Below are 25,408 nucleotides of genomic sequence, written 5' to 3'. Positions count from 1 at the left end.
AGGTTTTATTTCTGGAACAGGAAGCCCCTGGCTTCCCCAACAAACGTTTAAAAATCTGTTCCTAGGCTTGTCAACTGATTACACGTGAATTCAAGGGGGCATTTCTGTTGCTAATTTGGTCTACTTGGAAACCTATTTCAAGGCCACTCCCCTGCTGTGCAGATACAGACTTATCCCCATGAATGTGTTTAGGATCCACAGGGAGGGGGGTCTTACAGAGGATGGTTCTCTCCCAGGGGTGTCAGAAAATGTGCAGTTTTTGATTTCACAATGAATGCGGGAGGGGCCAAGATGACTGGAGCTGCTTGGGGGTCCTCTTATCTTGTAAGGACAGGAAGTCCCACCACCCCAAACTGCCCACTGCACCCTGGTGAGAAAGACTGGGAACATCAAGAAGAAATGACATGGAAAGGAAATTGGTGACACGATGCTCCTATGTAGAGATTGCCCTCTTCCTTTCCCTTATCCGCGGATCCTGGTGTGATCACTCTCCTCCAGGTGACCCGACTTATAACTGCAAATACATCTACTGTCTTGGCTTCTCTGTAGGTATCACCTGCTCCTCCTGACAACCTACCACAAGTGCCTCAACCACTTTCAAGAACCAGATTCCGGGACCGGGCATCCCCAATTCCAGGCAGTTACTTATTTGAAAATATATTTATTTTAAAAGACACAAATGTGGTTAGAAATACGGGGCAGCCAACTCCTCCCTTTCTGCCTCATCAGGAAGCTGAGTCTAGAGCCTTCTGAGGGAATGACTGCAGCAAACAAATCATGGGTCTCAGTGAACACAGAGTCCAGGAGACTCTGCTGAAGGGAGCAGACCGTGTGGACCCCTGGAAGGAGATCGGGCTCACCGCCCAGCAGGTGAGCTCAGCACGGGGATGGACCCCCACCCCACAGCTGGTGAGGAGTTGGCACTGAAGCCCGGAGCCCACTGAAGGCCACGGGACATTCTTATTTCAGGACTGACTCTGGGTGCTGCACTGATGAGCGTGTGCGTAGCCTCACTGAGCCCCGCTTTCCTGCAGGAACGTCTCCATCTTTGGGATGTTGTAAAATCACAGCACCTGCCACACATGGACGGTTGAATGATGGCTGTTGTAACGCTGGCTCTCAAGGGGGCCCACTTGCCTTGTTGACACTCCCACATCTGCTCCTGGGTGCTGGGTCACAGGAGGGGCCACCACAGGGAAATCCCTATGTTTCCCCGGGACTCAGAGAGTGGTTTGCAGGCTACCAGCAACAACAGCAAACACACGGTGCTTACTGTGTGCAGACACTGGTGTAAAGACAACATTTACATCATCACCATACTGTCAGGCAGCTCTACAATTACCCCATTTGACAAACAGGAAACTGAAGCTACGCAGCTTTCTATTTCCCGAGCCAGAAAACAGCAGTGTTGGGATTTGAACCCAGGCCATCTGACTCCTGAGTCTGTGCACCCAGCCATCACTTTATATTTTTGCTTCTCAAAGCAAACGGAGAGAGGAATCTTTCTGTGGACTCTGGGCACTAACAGGGATGATGTCCTTTGATCACAGGTATTAAAATGACTTTTTTTGCTCTGACCTCTCCTTAAAGAAAAATCCCAGGATAATGGCAAAATATCAGACATTGGAATATTCTCTCTCCCATCTGTCTTTTAAAAAGCTAGGCATCCTTCTCACTGCCACGTAGTACTCCATTGTGTATATAAACCACCATTTCTTTAGCCATTCATCAGTTGATGGACATTTAGGCTCTTTCCATAATTTGGCTATTGTTGAGAGTGCTGCTATAAACATTGGGGTACAAGTGCCCCTATGCATCAGTACTCCTGATCAGTATCCCTTGGGTAAATTCCTAGCAGTGCTATTGCTGGGTCATAGGGTAGATCTATTTTTAATTTTTTTGAGGAACCTCCACACTGTTTTCCAGAGTGGCTGCACCAGTTTGCATTCCCACCAACAGTGCAAGAGGGTTCCCGTTTCTCCACATCCTCTCCAGCATCTATAGTCTCCTGATTTGTTCATTTTGGCCACTCTGACTGGCGTGAGGTGATATCTGAGTGTGGTTTTAATTTGTATTTCCTGATGAGGAGCGACGTTGAGCATCTTTTCATGTGCCTGTTGGCCATCTGGATGTCTTCTTTAGAGAAGTGTCTATTCATGTTTTCTGCCCATTTGTTCACTGGGTTGTTTTTCAGGTGTGGAGTTGGAAATATGGCCCTTTGTAGCAACGTGGATGGAACTGGAGAGTGTCATGCTAAGTGAAATAAGCCATACAGAGAAAGACAAATACCATATGTTTTCACTCTTAGGTGGATCCTGAGAAACTTAACAGGAACCCATGGGGGAGAGGTAGGAAAAAAAAAAAGAGGTTAGAGTAGGAGAGAGCCAAAGCATAAGAGACTCTTAAAAACTGAGAACAAACTGAGGGTTGATGGGGGGTGGGAGGGAGGGGAGGGTGGGTGATGGGCATTGAGGAGGGCACCTGTTGGGATGAGCACTGGGTGTTGTATGGAAACCAATTTGACAATAAATTTCACATATTGAAAAAAAAATAAAAATAAAAAATAAAAAATATATATGTAAAAAATAAATAAAAAGCTAGGCACCAAAACACAAGGGCGCCAATTGGTGGGAGAAAATAAAGGAAATCTGAAACCGGGACAGTGCAAGAACGCACCTACCATGATTTAAAGATTCTAGACTGGAAGCCTCCCCTGGGCACACAGGGTTGGCAGGATCACCACACAAACTTCGCTGTATTTGTATTTCCAATCATAAAAGCAACGTAAGCACATGGCAGGAAATCTGGGATCAGATTAAGGGAGAAAACACTTTTAAGCCCCTCAGTCTGATCCCTCTCTGCTGTCACTGGAGAGCCTGTCCTTCATGTACTTCGGTCTGGGCTTTACTCACTGTTTCAGACCTGTCACCACAATAACTTCCGGCTTTGCACCCAGTGTGGCCATCCACTTTAAAAAAAAAGAACGGACCTTTCCTGTGTGTTAAACACGGCACAGCCCAAGGAAACGCTGTGTCACCTTGTCCGAAGAGGATGTCTCCCTGGGTGATCCACCAGACAGGCGGGGATCATGGTTTGCCACTGATTTCTGCTTAAAAATGAGTGTCTGTCCCATCCCAGGGTCACAGCTCTGTGAGAAGTCTCTGAGATGGTGAGCAGCATTCCAGGCCCAGAAAGATTCGCCAGAGGCTTCATTGTGAGGAATGGGGCCCACCGTGACCGCTGAGCCCTGTACACACGGCAGGGACATCACTAGGGCTCAGATTCGGGTGGTGGCACCCCGCATGGGTGAGAACCCTCCTCCGTGGAATGTGGGAAGCCTGAGAATCCCTGATCCGTGAGGTGTTCAGCCTAATGAAACCTTCCTCTCTACCAGTGGACTGTAAGAGAGATCTAACAATTCACAGTAAAACTGTGTCCTCATCAAGTGAGTTGGGAAGGCCAGATTTCAGGTCAGTTTCTTTTTGCTGTTGATGGATACTACAATGAGTGATCGACTTACAACCACCCTTCTCTTGTGACATGTCACCTATAAACATAGGCTCTGCACTCACATGCAGGGCACCTTGCTATAAAGTCCACCCAGAGTCAAAGGTTGCAAACACTGAGCCAATCCGGCCGGTTGTTGTGTTCCAGACTGTTCCATTCTTCCATGTGCTGACTGACACACTGCTTTACGTTAAGGGAATTTGGAGATCACGAGACTTTGTGGGCAAGTTCCTGGTTGGTCTGCTGATAGTGACTCCCAGGCTCCACCCCCTCTCTTTCTGCTTGTAAACAAAACACCTTCCCTTGTTTTTCTAGTCCAAATTCTCCTCCACAGTGAGACAGTGCACGGCAGTGCAGAGTGGGAGAAAACAATGTCTACATTTAACGCATGCATTTCCTGTAAGAACATGTGAGTAAGGCTAGGGGTGCCTGGGTGACTCAGTCAGTTGGGCCTCTGACTCTTTTCATTTCAGCTCAGGTCATGATCTCACGATTTGTGAGTTCAAGCCCCGTGCTGGGCTCTGTGCTGACAATGTGGAGCCTGCTTGGGATTCGCTCTCTCCCCCCCCTCTCTCTCTGCCCCGGCCCTGCTTGCATTCTCTCTCTCAAAAGAAATATATAAACAAAAAACATTTTTTAAAGATTAAAAAAAAAAGAACATCTGAGTAAGGCTAAGGACATTTTTCCAGACTTCTCTTTCTGGAATTTCCAGAAGGAAGGGCACATTGAATCCCTGCAGTGGCCGGGGACATCTGTTTTCACGGGTCGTCTTCCTACTGCCTTTGCAGCCAGCTCACAGACTCCAAAGCACAAAGGTGTGAAGAAGAATGATCTCCCCCAGCTCAACTCCAAGGCTGGGAAGGAAATTACTGCACCCATGTCCTCTCCCCCACCCCACGGCCAGGACCCTGGGACCACTATGAAAATTCAGACTCTCAGTAGCTGTGGAGGGTAAGAGGTGATCATCCCTCCCAGGACACTTCCAATTTGTTTTTTTTTAAATATATATTTATTTAAGAGAGAGAGACTGAGGAAAGGGCAGAGAGAGAGGGAGACACAATCCCAAGCAGGCTCCAAGCTGCCAGCTCAAAGCCTGATCAGGGCTTGATCCCATAAACTGTGAGATCATGAGCTGAGCCATAACCAAGAGTCAGTTGCTTAATCGACCAAGCCACCCAGGCGCCCCCTCACTTTCCAATTCATATGGCAGGACATCTATGGGATACCCCAAGCTTATTTTCGATAATCCCTTTCCACTGAGCACTTAAATCAACTGAACTATTATTTATTTCTAGAAAGTCCGTCTTTGAAAAATTACTACATGATTATAGTCGGCCCTTGAATAACACAGGGATTAGGGGTGCTGGACCCCCACACAGTTGAAAATCTAGATATATTTTTGACCCCCCCCCCCCCAAACTGAACTGCTAATAACACTCTACTGTTGACTGGAAGTCTTACTGATAGCATAAACAGGTGATTAACACATATTTTGTATGTTTATATGGACCATGGACTATATTCTTACAATAAAGTAAGTTAAAGAAAAGGAAATGTAAGTAAGAAAATCATAAGTAAGAGAAAATAGATTTACAGCACTGTACTGTCTTTAAAAAACGTGGGGCGCCTGGGTGGCTCAGTCGGTTAAGCGTCCGACTTCAGCTCAGGTCACGATCTCGCGGTCCGTGAGTTCGAGCCCCGCGTCAGGCTCTGGGCTGATGGCTCAGAGCCTGGAGCCTGCTTCCGATTCTGTGTCTCCCTCGCTCTCTGTCCCTCCCCCATTCATGCTCTGTCTCTCTCTGTCTCAAAAATAAATAAATGTTAAAAAAGAAAAAAAAACGTGCATAGAGGTGGACTTTGCACGGTTCAAATCTGTATTATTCAAGGTCACCTATATTATAAGGAATTTGGAAAAAATAAAGTAGTGTTTACAGAAGGAAATGTTAATTACCAAAACACCACTGTTAATATTTTCTATGTATTTCTATGTATACAGGAGAGAGTATAATGTGCATATATATAATTTATCTTCTGCTTTGAAACCCTGCAACATCCTAAGCACTGAACTTTTGTTACTAAAACCTCTTCAGAAATATTTTAGTGGTCAAAAACGGTTCTACCCTGTAGCTGTATAACAATTTACTAGACATTATTGTTGGTCATCTGTTTCCGATTTTTATTATTGTATTATATATAACTATATAACTATATATATATATATAGTTATATATATATATATATATATATATATATATATATATATATATATAACTATACATAACTGCAATGAAACCTGCATGCATAAAACACTTTTTCCTGCATTTCTTTCATTTCTTTAGGATAGAGTCTCAGACACAGAGTTCCTACCTTAAAGGGTGTGACTAATTCTGAGGACTCCTGATACACATTGTTATGATCTGGGCTGGAAAGACACACCTGCCATTTACTTCATTTTGTCCTGTGTCCTTAAACCCTAGAGCAACAGTGTTTCCTGGATCAGAGCGTATCATGTGGTATCTGGGAGCTCAACACATTAAGAAGGAAAGAAGCAGTCAGCCTTCTCACTTCCTGTCTACTTTGTGGGGACGGTTATTACAGAGAGGGCGGGAGGAGGGAAACCAGGCATAGCAACTGTAAGGAGATCAAATGATTTCCCAGTCCAAACACAGAAGAGGAAACTGATAGGTAGCTGATGCATTGACGCTGACTGTATGCAAACCACAGGACGGGGACAGACACCTTTCAAATAACCCGTGTGCCCAAAGCCTCATTTTGTTCATCTCATTCTTTACAAAGAAAAAGGCAGACCTTTTCATACAAAACAGAGAATTTCAGACCGATAAACAGCATTTCTCACCTTCCGGAGCCTTGCAAGCAGACCTGCTACGTGCTCGTGCTGTTCTGATTTAGCCAGCTCTTCTGCTGTCTTCCCATCCTGTTGGAGAAAAAGGATTAGTTTCTTTTCTTCGCACAAGAGCTGTTTGTTCCATACATTAGCTCTGCCTTCGGAGGCAGAAACAGGCGTAACAGGCGTCAGAAACAAAGAAGGTGGATAAACAGTGTGTCCTAGATTCTTTCTCTTCTGTAGAATCCTTATTTCACTGGGCTGCCCAGGAAAAGAAGAGGAGAATTAGGAAAAAATTGTGCACTGGTGCCTTGAAGTCCATCGGTGCGATGTTTCAGACCCACAAGCTTTCATCACACTTGGCACCTCGTTGGCGAGCAGATTACCCCAAATCCTGAACCCCTCTCCAATAAAGCAGACAATGAAGACTTTCACAGATGCCAAATTCTAGTTAGTGCTAGCTAATGACTTAAATTCCTTCCAAGAACAAACCTCAGCACTCATAGGATGCTAGTTACTGGTAATAACTGTGCATTTCAAAGAAAAGGCTTAGTTTTATGGACCATTTTGACCTAAAGAGTTCCAGTCAACATAAAAGAAGGACATCAGAGTCTGCAGCACCTTTCAATTAAAGAATTTTCATAGGGCTGCAGTTTCGTAGCGAGCAAATTCACTTCCATTTCTGTGCCATGAATAAGCACGACACTGGCTAACACCTACGGAGCACCTCCCGATACCATGCGCCTGGTCCAGCTCTCAGGGCTGTGCCTGCACTGACCCTCGGAGTCGCCTGGGAGAGGCAGGCACGGAGGCTGTTCACGTGCCCCCAAGGAGGAAATGGAGGCTTTGGGACTGTTCTGCTGCAGTTTTAAAGACATTACAAATTCAAAAGTAGAAAATTGCAATTTCCATGCAAATACAAGCAGTATCTTTTCAACAAGAAGAGTTAGAAGCATCTCGGCCCCTCTCTCAATGTCTATCAGTAACCGCTAAAGTTCCATTCCCACGGAAGCTCACGGACGCCCGAATCTGATTCACAGCACATCTTTGAATTTCTCAACTCGAGTCATAATCTGAGCCATGCGCGGGGTTTCATGAGACCAGCTGTTGACGTCTGGGACCAGATCAATCTCTACTGTGCGGGCGGGGCTGTCCTGCGCATGCGGGATGTTTAGCGCATCTCTGGTTTCTGCATCAGATGCCAGCAGCATCGCCTTCCCAAACACGTGACAACCCAGTGTCTTCATGAGACAGTATAGGGAAAGCAAAAGGGACTTAACTCCTAGCCACTGGTCTAAGGCAAGGGTTAAATGTTTCCATAGGCTTAGAGACAAAAATCTCCTTCTGGAAGGGAGACAAGGGAGAGATAAGAGCCATTAGGGAGTAACGGTGGTCTGGGCAAAATTAGAAGTAGCAATTTAAGGCCTCCTTGCACAAGTATTTCTGTTTCCAGGAGTTCTAAAGGAACGTTGAACATGGGGAAAGGCATCCTGTGATTGTCTCGTATCCACTAAAAAGTAACAACCACAAGATAATGACTGTGGGACTGAAGGATGCTTCCCCACTGCTTGCTCTCACCCTTTGGAAACGTGCCTTTATAAGCCTTGCATGCTGTCCCTTCTGGGAGCAACATTCCTCCTGCTTGTTGGCTCCCTCGTACACAGGCTATCTCTAATAAGTTCTGCCTGCCTACTTTCTCTCAAGTTTAGGGTTGAGACTCAAAAACCTGGTCTTGGGGGTCCAGTAACATTCAGACATTGCCAAGCGTTCCCTGGGTGGTGCGAGATGGCCCCGGTTGAGAACCACTGCCTTGGGCCGAAGCTGGAAGCTCACGTGGGTGCTCCAGGGAGGCAGTCTCCCACCCATCTCTCTCTCTCCCTTAAAGTCCCCAGGTGTCTCCAATGGGCAGGTGAGGGCTTCTCGTTTGCTTTGGGGTCAATTAGGGACCTTGTCGGACACCACAGCCCAACCAGGAATTCATGCCCAATTGCCCAGATCCTTACTGACATAAGAAAAGGCTTCAGGTTAGTGGTTCCCAAATCTGACCGCACACTGGAATCACTGGGGTCCTTAGCACCTCCTGGTGCCTGCACATGTCCGCTCCCTCTGGACACTCTGCTTCCCTAGGTCTGGATGCCACCTGGACACTGCGGTTGTGAGTGCTCCCAGGTGATTCCATCGTGTGGCAAACTTTGGGAACCACTGTCCCCACTGGAAAAAACTGAGCCTTGACTGAAGTTGTGTGCCTTCTGGCCACAGCACTTCTCTCAGAGACCCCAGGTCTGCACATGACACAGGCAGAGGACCTTCACTGGCAAAAGTTAGTGTCCATCGCAGAGCCTTTCAAACAACAGGAAAACCCCCATCAACCACATGTCCTACATTTATACAGCACTTTACAGTTTGCAAAATGCTTTGCCCTAAGAGACACTATTCAGGCTCCCAAAAGAAAAGCCTGTCAGTGTAGTAGAAAGAACTTTGGAGTCAGATAGACCAGATTGAAGTCCTGAATGTGTCCCTCACCAGCTACGTGGCCAGTCACTCGGCCTCCTGGAAAATTCTTCATCCGTATGGCGGAAACAGACACCCTCACCACTTGAGCAGATTAGAGAAAACCAAATAGAAAGAACAGACTATCAGTCATGGAAAAGGAAGCAGCAATAATTATTAATTAAAGAGCTGAGAATTCAGCCTTTCTCGGAGGGAATGGGGTAGAAGCTGGAAGTTTGCATTCTTGGCCTTGCTCTACCGTGGGCCCCTGCTGACTCCCACAAGCAATTCTAACCTTTAGTGTCTTCTTGGTTACAAACAGTGGTCTGGGAGGGCCTCATTGAGAAGGTGATGTTTTGAGTTGAAACCTGAAGGAGATGAGAGGGCAAGCCATTTGGATACCTGAAGAAAGTCCTGTGAAGAGGAGCAAGTGCAAAGGCCCTGAGGCAGCAGCATGGCTACCATGTTTGAAGAATTTCAAAGAAGCTCATATGGCTCATGTGGTGCAGGGGGGTCAAAGGGAAGAGATGGAGCAGGAGATGGGTGTCAGGGAGGCAATGCGAGGGGCTGATATTTAAGGGAACCCCCAACATAAGGACTTCTAAATTGATGGGGGGTCTGAACAGAGAAGGGACACGTTCTGGTTTATATTTGAATAGAGTCACACAAGCTGCTGCCTGAGAAACAGACTGGACACGTGAGGGTAGAAGCAAGGAGATCAGTTAGGAGACCAGAACAAATAGCACATGATCATGGCCAAGGGTTCACAGCTTCATGGGGGACCAGCAGCCAATTCCAACAGAGCAAGAAAGGAGAGCAAATCACACCTGCCAGAGGGGGCTGGGAAAGAGGAGGCTGTCTGGGGCTCCAGTTTAATATCGAAAGATGAGAAGGAGTTAGTGTCCCAGAATCCTCCTGCCACTAATGTCGTCTGCTACTGTGTGCCTGGGTGCCTGCCATGAGGCATTAAAGTCTCTTACTCTGGGGGCGCTTGGGTGGCTCAGTTGGTTAAGTGTCCGACTTCAGCTCAGGTCATGATCTTGTCATTCCCAAGTTCAAGACCTGCATCAGGTTCTGTACTGACAGTTCAGAGCCTCAAGCCTGTTTCATATTCTGTGTCTCCCTCTCCCTCTCTGCCCCTCCTCTGCTCATGTTCTGTCTGTCTGTCTGTCTGTCTGTCTCTCTCAAAAATAATAAAATAAACACTAAAAAAGTCTCTTACTCTGAAAGAAGGAGCACATCATGTTACCTTATAGCAGGGGTGTGTGTGCACAGGCACCACATGCAGGGGAAGGAGGGGGTGGAAACGCATGAGATTCCAGAGGGAAAAAAGAGCATGTGCCAATTCGATGAGGTGGGAGAGAGCGAGGGGATTCCCATGACCTGCAAAGAGCCCTGTTCTGCCAGGTCCAGCTGAGGGGGGACAGGGGTGAAGGGTGAGGCTGGGCAGTGGAGGTCGGAGTTCACTGGCTCTTTCCAGAACCATAGATGTGGCGATCCGGACCCAGATCTGAGGATGAGCTGGTCCTGGGGGAAACACAGAGGTCCTTAACCAGACAGAGGCCAGAGAACACAGTGCTAGGAGACCAAGAGGAACCCAGGATGTGGTCCCCAGGAGGATGCAGGGGAGGAGAGGCAAGCAGAGCTTCCCCTTCCTCGGACCGGGCGACGTGCCACATGCTGACGTCCCCTGCAAAGGTCAGATACTGACAGAGACGGGCAGAGCCAGAGGGAGAGGACGAATGCGGGGGCCGGGACCCTGTGACGGTGGTGCCCCCAGAAGGAGTCTGAGGGGGCGCTCCGGGACAAGTGGGGCTAGAGCCGGGGAGGTGGGCCTGAGCCCAGGAGAAGCTGCAGGCCTGGGTGGTGAGAAGTGGGGAGGCCACCGAGATGGACGCGTGGCTGGAAGAGGCGAGCAGAGGCAGGAAACGCTGCTGGCGCGAAGACAGGCAGGGACACGGTTGCCCCAAAAGTCAGGGCAGGGTTATGCTGTGTGGAGGGTGATGCAGCGACTGAGACAGGCCCCGGGGTGGTGACCTTAAGGTTCTATTTCTTGACCTGAGTGCTTATAAAGGTGCTGATGTTATAATAACAATTCAGTAAGTTTTACTTTTGTTCATGTGCTTTGCAAAAAAAAAAAAAAAAAAATCTGTGTTATATCTTACAATAAAAACGTTTTGAAGGAGAGAGAGACCAGGAGGTGACTGGGGACTGGACTTAGAGGCGGGAGTCCAGCAGGGACTGCGGGGGGGGGGGGGGGGGGGGGGGGGGGAGAGGGGGCCGGAGCCCAGGAAAAAGAGGTAAGGCGACCACTAGGGGGCGCTGCAGGGTCGAGAGCTGAGGTTAAGGACCGGAACTCTGGGGCTCAGGCAGCGGGGACAGAAGCAGAGGAAAGCCCCCCCCCCCACCCCGCACTGTTTTCTGCCAATAAGGAGGCGGCTGCTCCCAGCCCTGACTACTCAGTGCTTGAAATGAGGCCCAGAAGAATGTGAAAGATCTCAATAGTTTTAAAATACGGATTGCAGATCGAAATGATAACATTTTGCATGTTTTGTGCTCAACAAAATATATTCCTGAAATTAATTTCTTCCGTTGCTTTTCTTTTTGGATATGGCTTCTGGCACATTTAGGACGGCACCTACTACGCCTGTTAGGGCTCTGCTGGAGATGTCATCAGCAGGGAGCACGGTGTCTCCATGATGATCCCCTCTCCTGCTGGACACCTAAGACAACTGGGAGAGGGAGACCTCAGTCTCCACTGCACGGCCTGGGAGGCAGGGCGCAATCCGGCCCTGTGCATCCTGGCCCGCCATGCTGTACTACAGCCCACCGTCCTTCAGGTTCCTGGAAGGCCTTGTGGCTTCTCATAGGGTGCTCCCTACACTCTCCCTGAGGAGCACTCCCGACCTGCGGAAATTCCCTCAGGGCCCTGGTGTGTAACCCTCTGGAGACCCCATTAACTGTACATTTACTGCTATGGCTCGTGGGTCTGTCTGACTCTCTGTCAGGAGACTGGAAGTTTTCTGAGGGAGGAGAAATCCCCCCTGTGCCTGTGCCCCACTGTGTTCCTGGGTCCTAGCAGTGCTTGGTGCACAGTACATACCCAGTATTTGGGGAATGAAGAAAGGAGTAAGGCGTGTGAGTGGACTCCCGGGTAGCAGGGAGGCCCAGTGGTGAGCAGAGAATGAGTGGGGAGATACACTTGAGGGTTCACTGGAAGGGGAAGCCACTCGCGGGAGGCAAAGAAATAGCTGCTGTGGGCAAGGGCTCACAAAGGTCGTGGGGCAGCACTGAGGACCCAGCAGAGGCCTAGGGCCACACATGTTAGCGTCCCCAACCTGTGAGATGTGGCAGAATCAGCAGCTGGTATCTTCAGAGCCATCCCTGACAGTTTGTTTTTTATGAGGCAACATTCGTGACAACAAACAAAAAAACTTCTCCTCATAAAAATGCACATAAATACTCTATTGTGGAGTAACTGAACTGAGTGCCGAGACATGGCTGGGCAGGGTTTGATAATGGCACACGAGGCCTAGAAGCCCATGCATGGCCATGCAGGGTTTTGTGATGGGCAAGGAGGTACCCTGAGAAAGGGACAATCCCATCTAGAGCACTGGCCTTCACTGGGCCTGCAGAAAAGCCCAGCACAGGGCTCGACACTACAGGGCCCACTACTTGTGGGGACAGAATGACATCAAAGGAACATCAGTACAGTCAGGGAGGCAATGTCTCCGACCAGAGGTCAGTAATTTTCTATAAGGGGCCAGAGAATAGATAACTTCGGGCTCTGTAGGCCATAGGGTCTTTGTCGTAACTGTTCAACTGTGCCCTTATAACGTGGAAGTGGCCACGAATACGTAAATAATGAACCTGGGTGGGTCTCAATAAAGTTTGATTTATAGAAACAGCTGGTGGGCTGTAAACTATAAGCATGGCTGGGTCCCAGTAAAACTTTATTTACAGAAACCAGGCAGCGGGCTGGATTTGGCCTGCGGCCCGTGGTTTGCCAACCCCTACATGACTCTCCAAGAAATGAGGCCTTGATTTTCCCAAAGTTGGCTGCCATATTTTAAAATCCCAATGGATTTCCTCAGATACACACTTTACATCAGCAAAGCATTGTGAGGTTTAGCAGACTCAACCTACCATTAGGCCAGAAACAAGTCAAATGATAAAATTTCACTGTAGCAGTAAAATGACCATCTTATCGCATCAGTCCATGTATTTTCCCTCTTTGGTATTTCATGAACTGTAAATCAAAGGGCTCCTCCCGGAGGGTGGTGCCAGGCACGGAATGAGGGGTGGGGAGGCGCCGGGAACAAAATAAGAAAGGCAGACTTTTTAAACAAGAGAGAACAGCTCTTGTAAGCAGTTCCCCACCCTGAGACCTGAGACTCCTTCCTCCTTCCTCCCCCAGAGCCCAGGGCACCTCCACAGCCATTGTAGGGGAGGGGGAGCATTTAGAAAAGGAAAACACACATATCTAACAAAACACCCAAAGGCGCTGCTGTGTAGCACGGGAAACAGCAGGCACTCCTGGCAGTGCGGGCCCCGAGCGCCAAGGGCCCTGGCACCAATGAGCATAACCAGCTATCACCCTGGCTCTGTGTGGGCAACTGTCTACGGAACAGCACTGCAGGAGCAAAGCTTAAGAGCAGCTTGTCTGCTTGAGATGCAGTTGCCAAGCGATACCTTTCCCCGATGCCCTTGAGGCCCGAAACGTTCTCTACGGCTTTCCGTGGCTTTCTCCTGCCAGAAAGTGACTCACCGAGGTCAGCGCCTCCACGTTGGCGCCCGCCAGACAGAGGTAGCGGACCACGTCCAGAATCCCGTTGTTGGCTGCAAGGTGCAGAGGCGTTCGTCCATACTGGAAGACACACAAAAAAAAAAAAGCCCAAAGAGAGTCCTTCTCACAATGGCTGCTGAGGATGGCACTGACGGGAGTCTATCCCACGGGCCCGTACTGTGTGCGGGATCTGGGATCCCCCAGAAGAAATAGGACGTGTGGACTCCCTTCTCCAGAAACCCTCCCTCTCCTGGGGGGAGGCAAGCCAAGAGGAATGTGTTGAAGTATTTTCCAGTTAAAAGAGTCACTTTGAAAGAAAACTGCAAAGGACGAAAGAGTAGGAGGCTTATCATAAGATAACTAAATAGAGTCTCCTCCTGTGCTGGTAGAAAGGAGGCATGAGTCAGGGTTCTTATTAAGGGGCCCAAGGTTCCAGAAAGATCTGCACCACAGTTCAAATTAGACACTGCAAGGGACAAAGGGATGGAACGATAGCAGTGAAGTCGTTCTAATGAGGTGACATTGCAAGGCCATGCCCACCATGCTCTCCACTGTTTATGTCTGTGGTTCCCAAACTGTTTGCCAAGGCACCTCAGGGCGCTGCAGTGAATCCATGGGGTACTGAGGAATATTTTACATTGTTGATGGAACCAGCAGGTTCAGACATAAAGTGAACTACTCGCTCCAGGCAGCTTAGGGTCTCAGCATTAGATCACACTGCCTTCCTTTCAATGCCATCGTATCTGCACAGCGGGGGGTTGGTGGTTACTGTGACAAGAAACAAGTACCCTGAGAACACGGGTGTAGAATAGGTATAATGCAGTGTCCAGCCTGGCTGGGTCCAAGGTCTGAGGAGCTGTGAGGTGCCCAATCAGCACACACATCCCACCAGCATGCAAGTGTGGTTATGGAAGAATGAAATGAAAATATTCATTTTCTTTCCATTTGTGGGCATCGTTTTTTTCCCAACACCTACTGAGTTGTTAGGACGTAAATGCTTACTAGGTTGTTCGGACTGAACCTCTTAATAAACAGAACTGTTAGGTATTTCTTCTGCCCTGGGGGAACGACAAAAAAAAAGTGTCCTTGGTGGATACTGGAAGCAGAGGAAGTTCAGGTGTCTGTCTTATGCTGTTTATTTGCAAATGTAAGTTTTTGTTATGAAGTGAACACATGCTGACAGAGAAAGTGCAAAGGACGTGGCAGGACGCATAGGATCCGTGGTGGAGAAGAGAGGCGCTCCTTTCCTTCTGTCCCCTTCCCCAGGCTCCCCTCCTCAGAGCACTTCCGTCTCGACACTTTGGTGCCCGGCCTTCCAAGCTTTTAGCTATGAATCCACGAGAGGAAAGAAAAAATGTGAAAAGCCAAGACATATTCCACTTTCTAGCCTGTCACTTGCTACGTTCCCCTTAGTAATACATGGCACACACCTTGCGGGGCCTGTGACGATATCTAATTTGTCCTTTCGGCTACCTGAGTAACACTTGGCGTGTGGATGTGCCACAATTCACTCAGCCAGCCCACTGAAGATGGACGCTTAAGGCGGTTCCATTCCTGCCCCTTACAAATAATGCTGCAATGTGTGCACCAGTCTGTGCTAGTTTACTATCATCTAGAGTGATCTAGGGAGCAGAGATCAAATACCCTAGAGACACAGTGAGAAGGAAAAGAAGCTGTGAAGATGTAGCAAGGTGTTTGGATTTCTGGGTAAGGAAGAGGAGCCTGGCAATGGGAGGTATCGTTCATGGAAGGGGAAAAGGACAACAAAGAAAAAGGACTAGGAAGTTTACATGTTGAAGGCCCCGACTTCTGGCAGAACCAAATCCAAACTCCCGAGCCTTACGGTCAAGGTCTTGCACCTTCTGGACCCAATGTCCCCTTCCACCTGCATTTTCTCTCTCTGCCCCATTGCCGGCCTCCCTAAATGCCTACACCCACGTCAGCTACAGGTGCAGCCAGACAGCCCCCAAACATACACAAACACTTCCCCTGGTCTGAAACACACTTTCCTCTCTCCTTCATCCAAAAGCTCTCTCTGTTTCTTTCATGTGCAGATGTCCGCATCTCCATAGCACCTGGTGCCTCTTTCACAGCAGTGACTGCAACATGAGCCCAGCTACACCAAAAAACACCTGGGGGCACGAACCATTCACTATGCTATCCACAAGCCCCTCATCCTGCTCTGGCACAGTACTGTCAGAGAAAGGCACTAACACACACTTACTGGGCACGGAATTGTCACTCATATGCCTGGATATGTACGTGTGTGTGTGTCCGTGTACATGTCCACATGTGCGCGTGTGTGTGTGTATGTGTGCCCATTTGTAGATGTGAATCTGTGTGTGTCTATGTGCATGTCCATGTGCCCGTGTGCACGTACACGCATCTGTGTGTTTGCGTGTGTGCGCATCTGTTTATGTGCGTGTGTCTGTGTAACTGTGTGGGTGCACGTGTCTGTGTGCTGGTCTGCGTGCATGCATGCATGGTGTCTGTGTGTGCATCTCTGTGTATGTGTCTGTGTGTGCACGGACGCGTGCATGAGTACAACATGCTTTCTGTCTTCGCTGGGAAGAGGAAGAAAAAAACGAAGATGTCACCAACCCACTGAAGAAGGCGTGAGGCCCACGGAGTGACGGTGTGCCGAGTCCCTGAACACTGATGGTGGCCTGGGGACCTCGTCTCTGGCTCCACGTGGAGCTGCCAGTCAGCTCGCTGCTGCACCAAGAGGGTCCCAAGTAACTGCACGAGGCTGCTGATTCTAGGAGGGTGACACTGTGGAGCTCCAGCTGAGCTCAACTCAGTGACAAAATCACCTACGGAATGCCCTCTCTGTGCTGCTGTGTGGCCCAATATGGTAAAAGCAAGTGTGTGTGGGTATGTATGAACTACCATCTGCAGCCTCAACAACGTAGAGGCCTTCCCGTTAAATAAGTCAGTTGTTTTTAAACATGAAGTCTAGGGTTATCTTGCTGGGTATTTTAAAGAGCAGATTTAGCAAGTGCACGGCTTGCACTTAGGCGCGGGGTGAACACCCATTCCCTTCTTTCACTTAGTGCCCAGTACCATGAGTCACCCGCTCTGCTCCTCCACCTTCCCAGGAGACAGTTCATCCCAGGTTCTGTGCACACAGTAGGCCAGCTGTGTGGACTATGGCCAAGTCCAAAGGTATTCAAATAAGTACCATGATGTTCCCTGAAGCCATTTTTTATTCGTTTAAAGACTCCTAGAAGGAAAGCCAAGATCTTGATGCTGCTTAATATTACATTTGGCTTTCCCCTTAAGCCACTTTACCTAACAGACTTGGCAGGATTAGAATGGGATAAACAAAGAAAGCAACCAGCACAGCAGCTAATGCCTAAGACCTATGATCCTGCGTTTTCAAATTTCCAGAATGTGAAGACTGCCGATTTCAAGATTCATGAGAATTAATCACATAATAGGCAAGAGGAATAATTTTTTGTAGACGTGTAATTTTCCAGCTATTTTAGCTGTTAATTCTCTTACCTCAAACAAATCGTGAGAAAATTCTGCTGGCATCGTGTCTGCCAATTATAAACAAACACTTCCCACAATCAAAATTTTAATTCAACTTGGACTTGGTCTTCAACACAATCGTGAAAGAGTAGTGCTTGCCTTTTGTACAATTACATGCCTGAAACCACATGAATATACAACTGTTCTGTCCTATTTGGTAATGAAAGTCTCTATAGTATTCAGGGAAAAGGAAAGGTGTTAGCTAACTTCTAGAAGTCAACATATGGGGTTTTTTCATTTCATCGTGTGACTATTTTCATTTCTTTAGTATTCACCAAATAGTAGCATTCCCTTGGTCTTACTAAATTTATTTAGCACAAAAAAGGTGTTCTGAATGTTTGACCACAAAAACTCTCAAGGGAGAAAGCCAACAAGAGAAATCTGGTCCTAGGAATCTCAATGAGGTGTTTTCCTGGAGATTTAGTACTGCAAAAAGATGTTCTAATTTGACTGATGTTCTGGGATTCTTCTACAAGAGGTCACACACAGACACACACACACACACACACACACACACACACACACACACTCCCCCTTTCTCTCTCTCCCTCTCTTGATGTTCATCCGTAACAACCTGGCTAGGTAGGAAGTACTTAATAATGTAATGATTTTCTGTTATTTCACGAAGTTATTCAAAAGTCCAACGTAAAGTATGATTTAATGTAGACAGCTCTACAAGCCAGAACAGAACAGGTCCCTATGAGTAACACTGGCTTTGAACAATGAAGAGACGCGAAGAGAAACTTGGAGAACCCAGAAGCAGGTGGAGGGACATGCCCTGCTGGCCCCCGCAGGGATCCCCTCCAGCGTTACCTTGTTGGAGATATCCAAATTGCAGCTGGCTTCACAGAGGGCCACCACAATGGGCACGTTGCCATCTTTGCAGGCCACGTGGAGGGGGGTGTTGCCGTGCCTATCTTGGAAATCGACAGAACACCCCTGACTGATGAGAGCCTGGATGACCTCCATCTGACACCGTCTCACAGCAAGATGAAGAGCGATGTGTCCGTCCTGTAACAAACACCAGGGGCCGTGAGCACTTTCCCTTATGCACGTGGGCCTGGCCACCTGCCTTTCCAGCCACCACTGGGCCAAGTTTACTTGGCCAATGGCATTGTTACTGCAGATCCTGAAGAAGGATTACAACACATTCTTTACTCCTGGGGGAGAGGCTTCGTGTGCCCCACTCTGAACAACCACAGACTAAGCCGACCATCAGCCTGACTAATTCGGGCGTGGCCCGAACAGTCAGACAGAAAGACCCAACACTTCTTCTTGTCTCTAAATGTATAGAACTTACATAATTGTTGGCTCTCCAATGGCCTGTTTTATCAAGCGCTTAAAAACCCCTTTTATTTTTTTAAAATCCTTGTTTGAGAGAAAGAGGGACAGAGAGAGCACGAGCAGGGGAGAGGCAGAGAGAGAATGAGAGAGAAAATCTTCACCAAGCTCCACACCCAGGGTGGAGCCCGACACGGGGCTCAATCTCAGGACCATGAGATCATGACCTGAGCCAAAATCAAGAGTCGGATGCTTAACCAACTGAACCACCGAGGTGCCTTGAAAACCACTTTTAAAAACATTTGCTCAGCAGTCTTCACTTACTTCCTAAGCAGAAAGTCTATCATTTGGGGCGCCTAGGGGCTCAGTCAGTTAAGTGTCTCTTGATTTTGGCGTGGGTCATTACCTCAGAGTCATGAGATCAAGCCCCAAGTCAGGCTCCACGCGGAGTATGGAGCCTGCTTAAGATTCTCTCTCTCCCTCTACCCCTCCCCACTGCTCACAATTGCTCTCTCAAAAAAAAAAAAAAAGCCTGTTTTCTCTTACCCAGGGAGAAACTGGGAAAGCCATGGGAAGTGATGGGCTCAAGGGCTGTCATACATATCAAAGGCAAATAAAACATGCTGAATCGATGCATCCCAAAAAAGACCAGCCTGGGAATTCCCTCCACTTGTTACGGAACCCCTGGCGAATAGACAGGTTGAGTTTCATGAGCTGCGTAGAGAGTTTGGGGACATGTCTGTAACTTATCTGTTCTAAGGGTTCTCTACCTCAGTATACTAACTGACATCTGGGGCCTGTGCTGGGAGTTGTAAGATGTGTAACAAAAGCACACGGATCTTCATCCACTAGATGCCAGTAGTAACCCTCACTCCTGGCTGTGACAACCAAAACCGGGCTCCAGCCACCACCAAATGCCCCCCGGGGGCAAGCTTGCTCCCAACTGAGAACCACTTCTCTGCACCAAGGAAACACTCCACAAATGGCAGTTCCTAACTTACCTACAATATCCCAAATTTGACGATACGAGGAACACCATAGCCTCATTTAAGTACAAGCTCACAAACAAAAACAGATTATGCTGAATTTGCTTAATTAATAAAGGAGCACCTGGTCTAGAGTTGCAATTATCAGCCAACTAAGAGTGGTTTTTATCTTTTAACGAAACAGCGGGCGATAAAAGTAAATAAACCATCTATTTCTCTGTTTCGCTACAAAGTAATAGAGAGTTGCCAATTTTGGTCCTAACTGAAGATTGTCTTAGGCCCAGTGATCACTGCTATACCTGCTTCAAAGCTAAAAAGGCGGAACATAAAATAGACAGCTGAGCCATCTGACCATAAAGTGTTAACATGCCACAAATGAATATTAATTGTCAAACAGAATCTCATATTAATAGATTAATAATTAATTATCAAACAGAGAAGAGAAAGGACCATTGTAATTTGCTATATTCGAGTTTGTTATTGTAGGTAATTAATGGAGGAGTCTTGTGGTCAGCCCCCCGGATCACCTGCCAGTGCGTGTGATACATCTACCCACAAACCACCTTGTCGGAGGCATTGAGGTCGGCTCCGTGTTCAGACAGACACTCCACGATGTCGTGGTAGCCCCTGGCAGAGGCCGTCAGGAGGGGCGTCTCTCCTTCTCGATTCTTAATGTTCACATTGCAGCCGGCTTCACAAAGGGCTTTGGCCACAGAATAATAGCCGTGCCAGGCAGCACAGTGCAGGGGGGTTTCTTCTTCCTGGCCAAAAAGACACACAGGTAAAGGAAGAGAACACAAGAGCACACCAGTACAAACGCAGTGAGTTCCAGCCAACATCAGCAGCCGAGTCAAGGCAGTATAGAAAAAAGAGCTCGTGGCAAAAAAAAAAAAAAAAAAAAAAAAAGAGCAAAATCTGAAATAATGGACGCAGGTCTGATGTCTCTCCTTCACTAATTTTCTTTCCTCAACACTTGGGTGTTGGATAAATTCAGTTTCCCCTGCAGTTTACTAACAACTGACTTTTAGGAGCCCCCTGGAACCACTGGTTCAGCTCTTCTACACAGGAGAACCCCGGGGTGGATGGATTTATAACATCTTTCTTATCAAAGTGCCTTCGTTCAGTTCATCTGAGACTCCTCACAGGAGGAGAGCACTTATCTGAGCGGGAATTCTTGTAACAAGCTTAACACCTCAGGATTTCTGTCATGTGTATAACATAGAGATCACTCACATAATTTGTTATTGCTCTGGCAAAGACGTGCTGAGATAATTGTGCTTTAACAAGTCAGGGTGATGGCTGGCCACGAGATCTATAGGATTGTAAGGACTGTATATTCACAACAAACATCATTAGACACAGATGTTTGTCTACGAGAGGTTAGTACAGTGAAGTGTTTACAGGATGACTCTGGAACCAGACTGTTTGGGTTTGAGCCCCAGCTCCACCATTCACAGGCTGTGTGAGCTTCGGTATGTTACTGAACCTCTCTGTGCCTGGATGTTCTCTTCTGTAAAAGAAGGAGTGAAAATAATAGCAACTCACTCACAGGGTTGTCCAGAAGAGTAAATGAATGAATGAATGAATGAATGAATGAATGAATGTTAGTGCTCCTGTTTGAGTCCCTGCCCTCAGAAATCTAAGCAGAAAACCTACCTTGGATAAAACCCCAAAGGACCCGACCATATCAAACGGCTACGGGTATAGCCACCCAGCAGGCGAAAGGAAGTGAGGTCGGCTACCGTGACCTACCTTGTCCTGGAAATTGGGGTTAGAGCCAAAGTTGCACAGTAACTGAACCACATCGGCATGGCCATAGCGAGCTGCCACATGAAGGGCTGTCTCTCCAGACTGTGAAAGAAACAGCCAAATTCAGAGCACTCTCCAGGAGCAGACTCTAGAAACTAAATGCACAGGACTGGAGGCCCACTCCCATGCACGCCTGGCTCCAGTCCTGCCCTGAAGGGGCCCCCACCACCCTCAGGCCACATGCCCCTTTGGTCCTGGGGTGGAGGGTCCACCACACAGCTAGCGTGAAACCCACATGTGTAGCCCCTCCTGCTTGTCATAAAACCTCCTACATGAGAATGTTTTCCTTCTCTGTCATGGCGGTTCTCAATCTTCTTTATGTACGGATGCTTGTAGCCATGTGATTTTCTTTTCAAAACACAAAACTCCTGTTTTAATATTAAGTTACTTAAACACAGTTTTATTTATGAGCAAGTTTCTGATTTCATTGTCTATGTTGAGAATGTTATTTCTTACATTCTCAGAGATTAAAAAAAACCATCACTATTAGCCCACAGTGGCATTCTCTGAATTTGCAATAGGTGCAATTTCCCTATGATTTCCTTATGATATTTTACTTATACCTGTCCAGAAACTGTGAGTATAAACTGATTGATACAAAACAAGATGCTTGTTGCTACCTGACCGAAAACTGCCATCATACATGTGTGTGTGTGTGCATGTGTGTGTCTTTGACATGAACATCATCCCTTAGATACAGAGCAGTGCACAGTCCATACAACTGTATATGGCAGCTCTGATTAAACATGAAAAGTCAGTCTACAAGCACTAGGAGCAGACAGGAGTTGCACAGTAGAACGTATAATGAATGAGGAGGTAAGAATCCTTGGTACATGTTCGAGCCCTGCCAGTGAACTCACAGGGTTCTTGTGTGAACTGAATGAAACACAGATACATGAAAATAAGGTAACTTGCTAAATCAACAGCTTTTGTTATAATACCTTTGCTCCGCAAAGCCTTATTTTATATGCATTGTCTCATGAATTCTTCTAGTGCCAGGGACCGTAAGGTCAGCACTGGCAGCTACTTCAGAGGGGAGGAGAAGGGTAAAGAGATGTACACATGGCAATTCAATACAAGGATCAGGACTCGGATCTGCTTCTGGTTGTCTTTCTAGTAGAACCTTGAGTTTCCAGGTCATGGGGCAGATAATTCACTGCTTGCATATTATGCCAACTAGCTGGCAGATTTCAGCTAAATGCAGATTTTAATATTAGACTCAGCCAGTAGCAGAAAGACACTTCTGAACTTCCCTGCAGGAAGATTTTCATCACGGACCCTTTTGCTTTGGATCCAGATGCAGGTGGCATGTCCACACTCAAACGTCGCCTCAGATTACTTCCCACTATCCCTAAGAAGAGAAGGAGCCTTACCTTGTCTTTAATATCCAAAGGGCATTTGTTCTCATTGAGAAATCTCAGGGTGTCCACGTGGCCATGCCGAGACGCCCAGTAGATGGCATTGGATCCCCCCTGCATAAAAACCAACGTGAAGTCACATTTCCAGATCCAAATGCACACGTCACTCAGACTCACTCCATTTCCCTTCCTGTGTGACGGCAAACTTCAAAGGAGCAACTTCCAAGAGGAACGAACTCTCGTTTTATTCTTTAGTTTTCATAAAAAGACCAAGGTGATGTAAGATGTTAACATTCTGGGAAGTGGGGCGAAGGGGCTCCAGGAGCCCTCTGTCCTATCTTTGCACCTTTCTTTGGTAAATCTAGAATTACTTCAAAATCATGTTTTTGTTTTCTTAAAACCTTCATTTCAATCTCCGGTTCAAATTTCCTCCGTAGTCAGGATCGGCTCCAGTCCGTGTACAGTTCTGTAAAATCTATGGCCACATGGACCATCCTGACTTTGTTGCCCTAATTACACATGCAGACAAATACATCTCTGATGAGATTAATTAGACGATGAAAATTTTCCCGGATGTGACATCTCATAACACTGTTGAGTACATGTGATGAGTAAGGAATAGATCTGGGGTAGCGCGCAAGGAAAGGCTGATGCTGAGCAACTGAGCCAAGAGAAAGGGACGTATTTGCCTTCTTGTTTGTAATACGGGTCAGACTGGACCAGGCTATGGGACAGGTCATCTTCCTTTGTAGGAGACTGAGAAATGAAGTAAGGGGCACATGTGGTTTTCCTCTGTTACCTCTGTGATAGGAAGACATGTGGAAACACTTAGGAGGTAATTCAGTGGCAATAAAACAGAATTATGACCTTGTCCTGGACATCAATTCTTGAGCCTCTTTTAATGAGCAACTGTAGTATTTGAATATTCCCACAGCCAGCAGCGATCAGTAATGGAGGTGTCCCGTGCTGGAAGAGACAAGAAAAACATTTTTTGAGGTTTGGTAGGCAAGGAAAAGCAACTGTCACCATTGTCCAACACCACACAGCTTCTTAGGTCTCAACAGACGCACAACCACTGCTGTGTAACAGGAATGGGGACAGCCGGGGGAACACCCAGCCTTCCTCTGCTGGATTCACACTCAAAGGTGACAGTTTCATTTCCAGGATGAGCATATTCACAGTGTCGTGGGGAAAGGCTTTGCGTGGAGAAAGGCCCTCGGTGCATTCGACCTCACTTCTAACTCAATTCACTCTCTACGCAGAAGTGATTTCTCCACAGTATGGAGTTTGTAACAGCAAGGGGGGGGATGGAGAAGCAGAAGGGATCTTTTTCACTGTGAACTTGGAGGTGTAAAGTCACGGTGACCACCCCCCACCCCCCGCCCACTACCCCTGGCAGAGCAGTAGCAGACCTTGTTGGGTTGGTTAACGTCATAGTTGGACAATGAGCCCAGGAGGTGCTGTAGGCCTGGGACATTGTCATCATTGATGGCGTGGATGATGGCTTTCATCACAAAGGAGTCTTCCTCATCCTTGAGAGGGACAGTGAAGAGGGAAAAAGAGTTAGCTTGCTGGCCATGATCCTCTTATCAACATAAGAGAAATCAATGCTCATTTGTCAAGAGAAGCATCTAGAGGAAAGTAGGCCACTTAATCTACAAATCCACAGAGTCATGAAAGGAACCAGGAGGTTACTTTTTGCTCCTTCCATGTAGGAAACTAACGCCACCTTCTTTTACCTGTGCCTTAATGTCACTTGCATTATAACCCAGATGGCAAACACCTTTCAAGATTCAGATTAAGAACAACTGATAACAAATTATCTTCTGTGTTTATCTTGGAAACCTTTCAAAATATATAGTCCCAGAAACCACTGTAGAAAATATCAGGCATAACTCAGAGTCTAAAAACCATAGAACCAAAGAAATGATACCTCTGAATTTTACAGTCTTAATTTGTAATTTGTCCAATTATAGAATTGTTATTTTTTGATCACTGGAATTTCTTCCTCCTCTAAGTATAGAATAACATGGCAAAATTCTCTGAAAGCTAGTCACTATATATACATATATGTATATTTTAAAGATCCTAAAGGAGGAGTAATGTAAAAATAAAGGCCAGAAAAAGGAAAACAGATGCATTGCTAATTACAAAGAGAAAATAGAGAATGTCAAACTAGTTAAATCCTTGCCAATTTGTCAAAGTTTTCTTATAATAAGATATTTACCAAATATGGTACATTAAAACTAAAGAATAAGCTAGAAAAATCCCAAACAATATCTCTGGACTCACAGAGGTGTGGCTCCTCATATTTCAAATCTGGAAAAGCGTTATCACAGAGGCTGAGTCTCTGCTTGTGGGGTGGAATGGAGAAAGCATTTCTCTGATTTCTGCTTTCTCTTCTCTATGGGTCTGAATCCAAACCTCATGACGGTTTTAATAATATTTGGACAGACTCCATGTTAAGAATGTCATAGGTTTTGCTTTTCCATTACAATTCCAATTGATGCCTAAGAGACATTTGCATGAAAGGGACAGTCAAGAGAAACGAGGTGAATGGGGGGGGATAAGCAGATGGTTACGACAGGTCCTCATGATCAGTAGGACATCAGAATGATGAGGGAACATGAGTTCCAGGAGGGGTCATCCCACCTAGAACCCCCATGCACCCTGGGGCCCTCTCCCTCCCTAAACTTCGCACTGTGACACATGTTTCCCTCTAAGTGCTTATTCAAGATGATTTTAATTTATAACATTTAATTGTTCTCATCTTCCTTAGGTTAACAGATTTTGTCTTGTCCCTGGTTCTACT

The 25,408-nt window shown here is 47.0% G+C and overlaps 1 protein-coding gene across 6 annotated transcripts in view; it reads right to left on the bottom strand.

Moving 5' to 3' along the window:
* Nucleotides 1–25,408, bottom strand: part of DAPK1 (death associated protein kinase 1) — a 187,399-nt gene that overhangs the window by 26,198 nt on the left and 135,793 nt on the right. For all 6 annotated transcript variants that reach the window (XM_030294298.2, XM_030294297.1, XM_030294296.1 and 3 more), the window contains 8 exons: nucleotides 24,009–24,128; nucleotides 23,464–23,562; nucleotides 22,612–22,710; nucleotides 21,182–21,280; nucleotides 19,993–20,190; nucleotides 17,976–18,173; nucleotides 13,611–13,709; nucleotides 6,365–6,442 (listed from right to left, as the gene is read on the bottom strand). In XM_030294298.2, coding sequence (XP_030150158.1) covers nucleotides 6,365–6,442; nucleotides 13,611–13,709; nucleotides 17,976–18,173; nucleotides 19,993–20,190; nucleotides 21,182–21,280; nucleotides 22,612–22,710; nucleotides 23,464–23,562; nucleotides 24,009–24,128 — 990 coding nt within the window. The remainder of the gene's footprint in view (nucleotides 1–6,364; nucleotides 6,443–13,610; nucleotides 13,710–17,975; nucleotides 18,174–19,992; nucleotides 20,191–21,181; nucleotides 21,281–22,611; nucleotides 22,711–23,463; nucleotides 23,563–24,008; nucleotides 24,129–25,408) is intronic.

The sequence above is a fragment of the Lynx canadensis genome, chromosome D4, assembly GCF_007474595.2.
Source record: "Lynx canadensis isolate LIC74 chromosome D4, mLynCan4.pri.v2, whole genome shotgun sequence".
Taxonomy (NCBI): domain Eukaryota; kingdom Metazoa; phylum Chordata; class Mammalia; order Carnivora; family Felidae; genus Lynx; species Lynx canadensis.
Note: the sequence above shows the minus strand (reverse complement) of the source record. Positions and strands in the feature narration are given on the sequence as shown.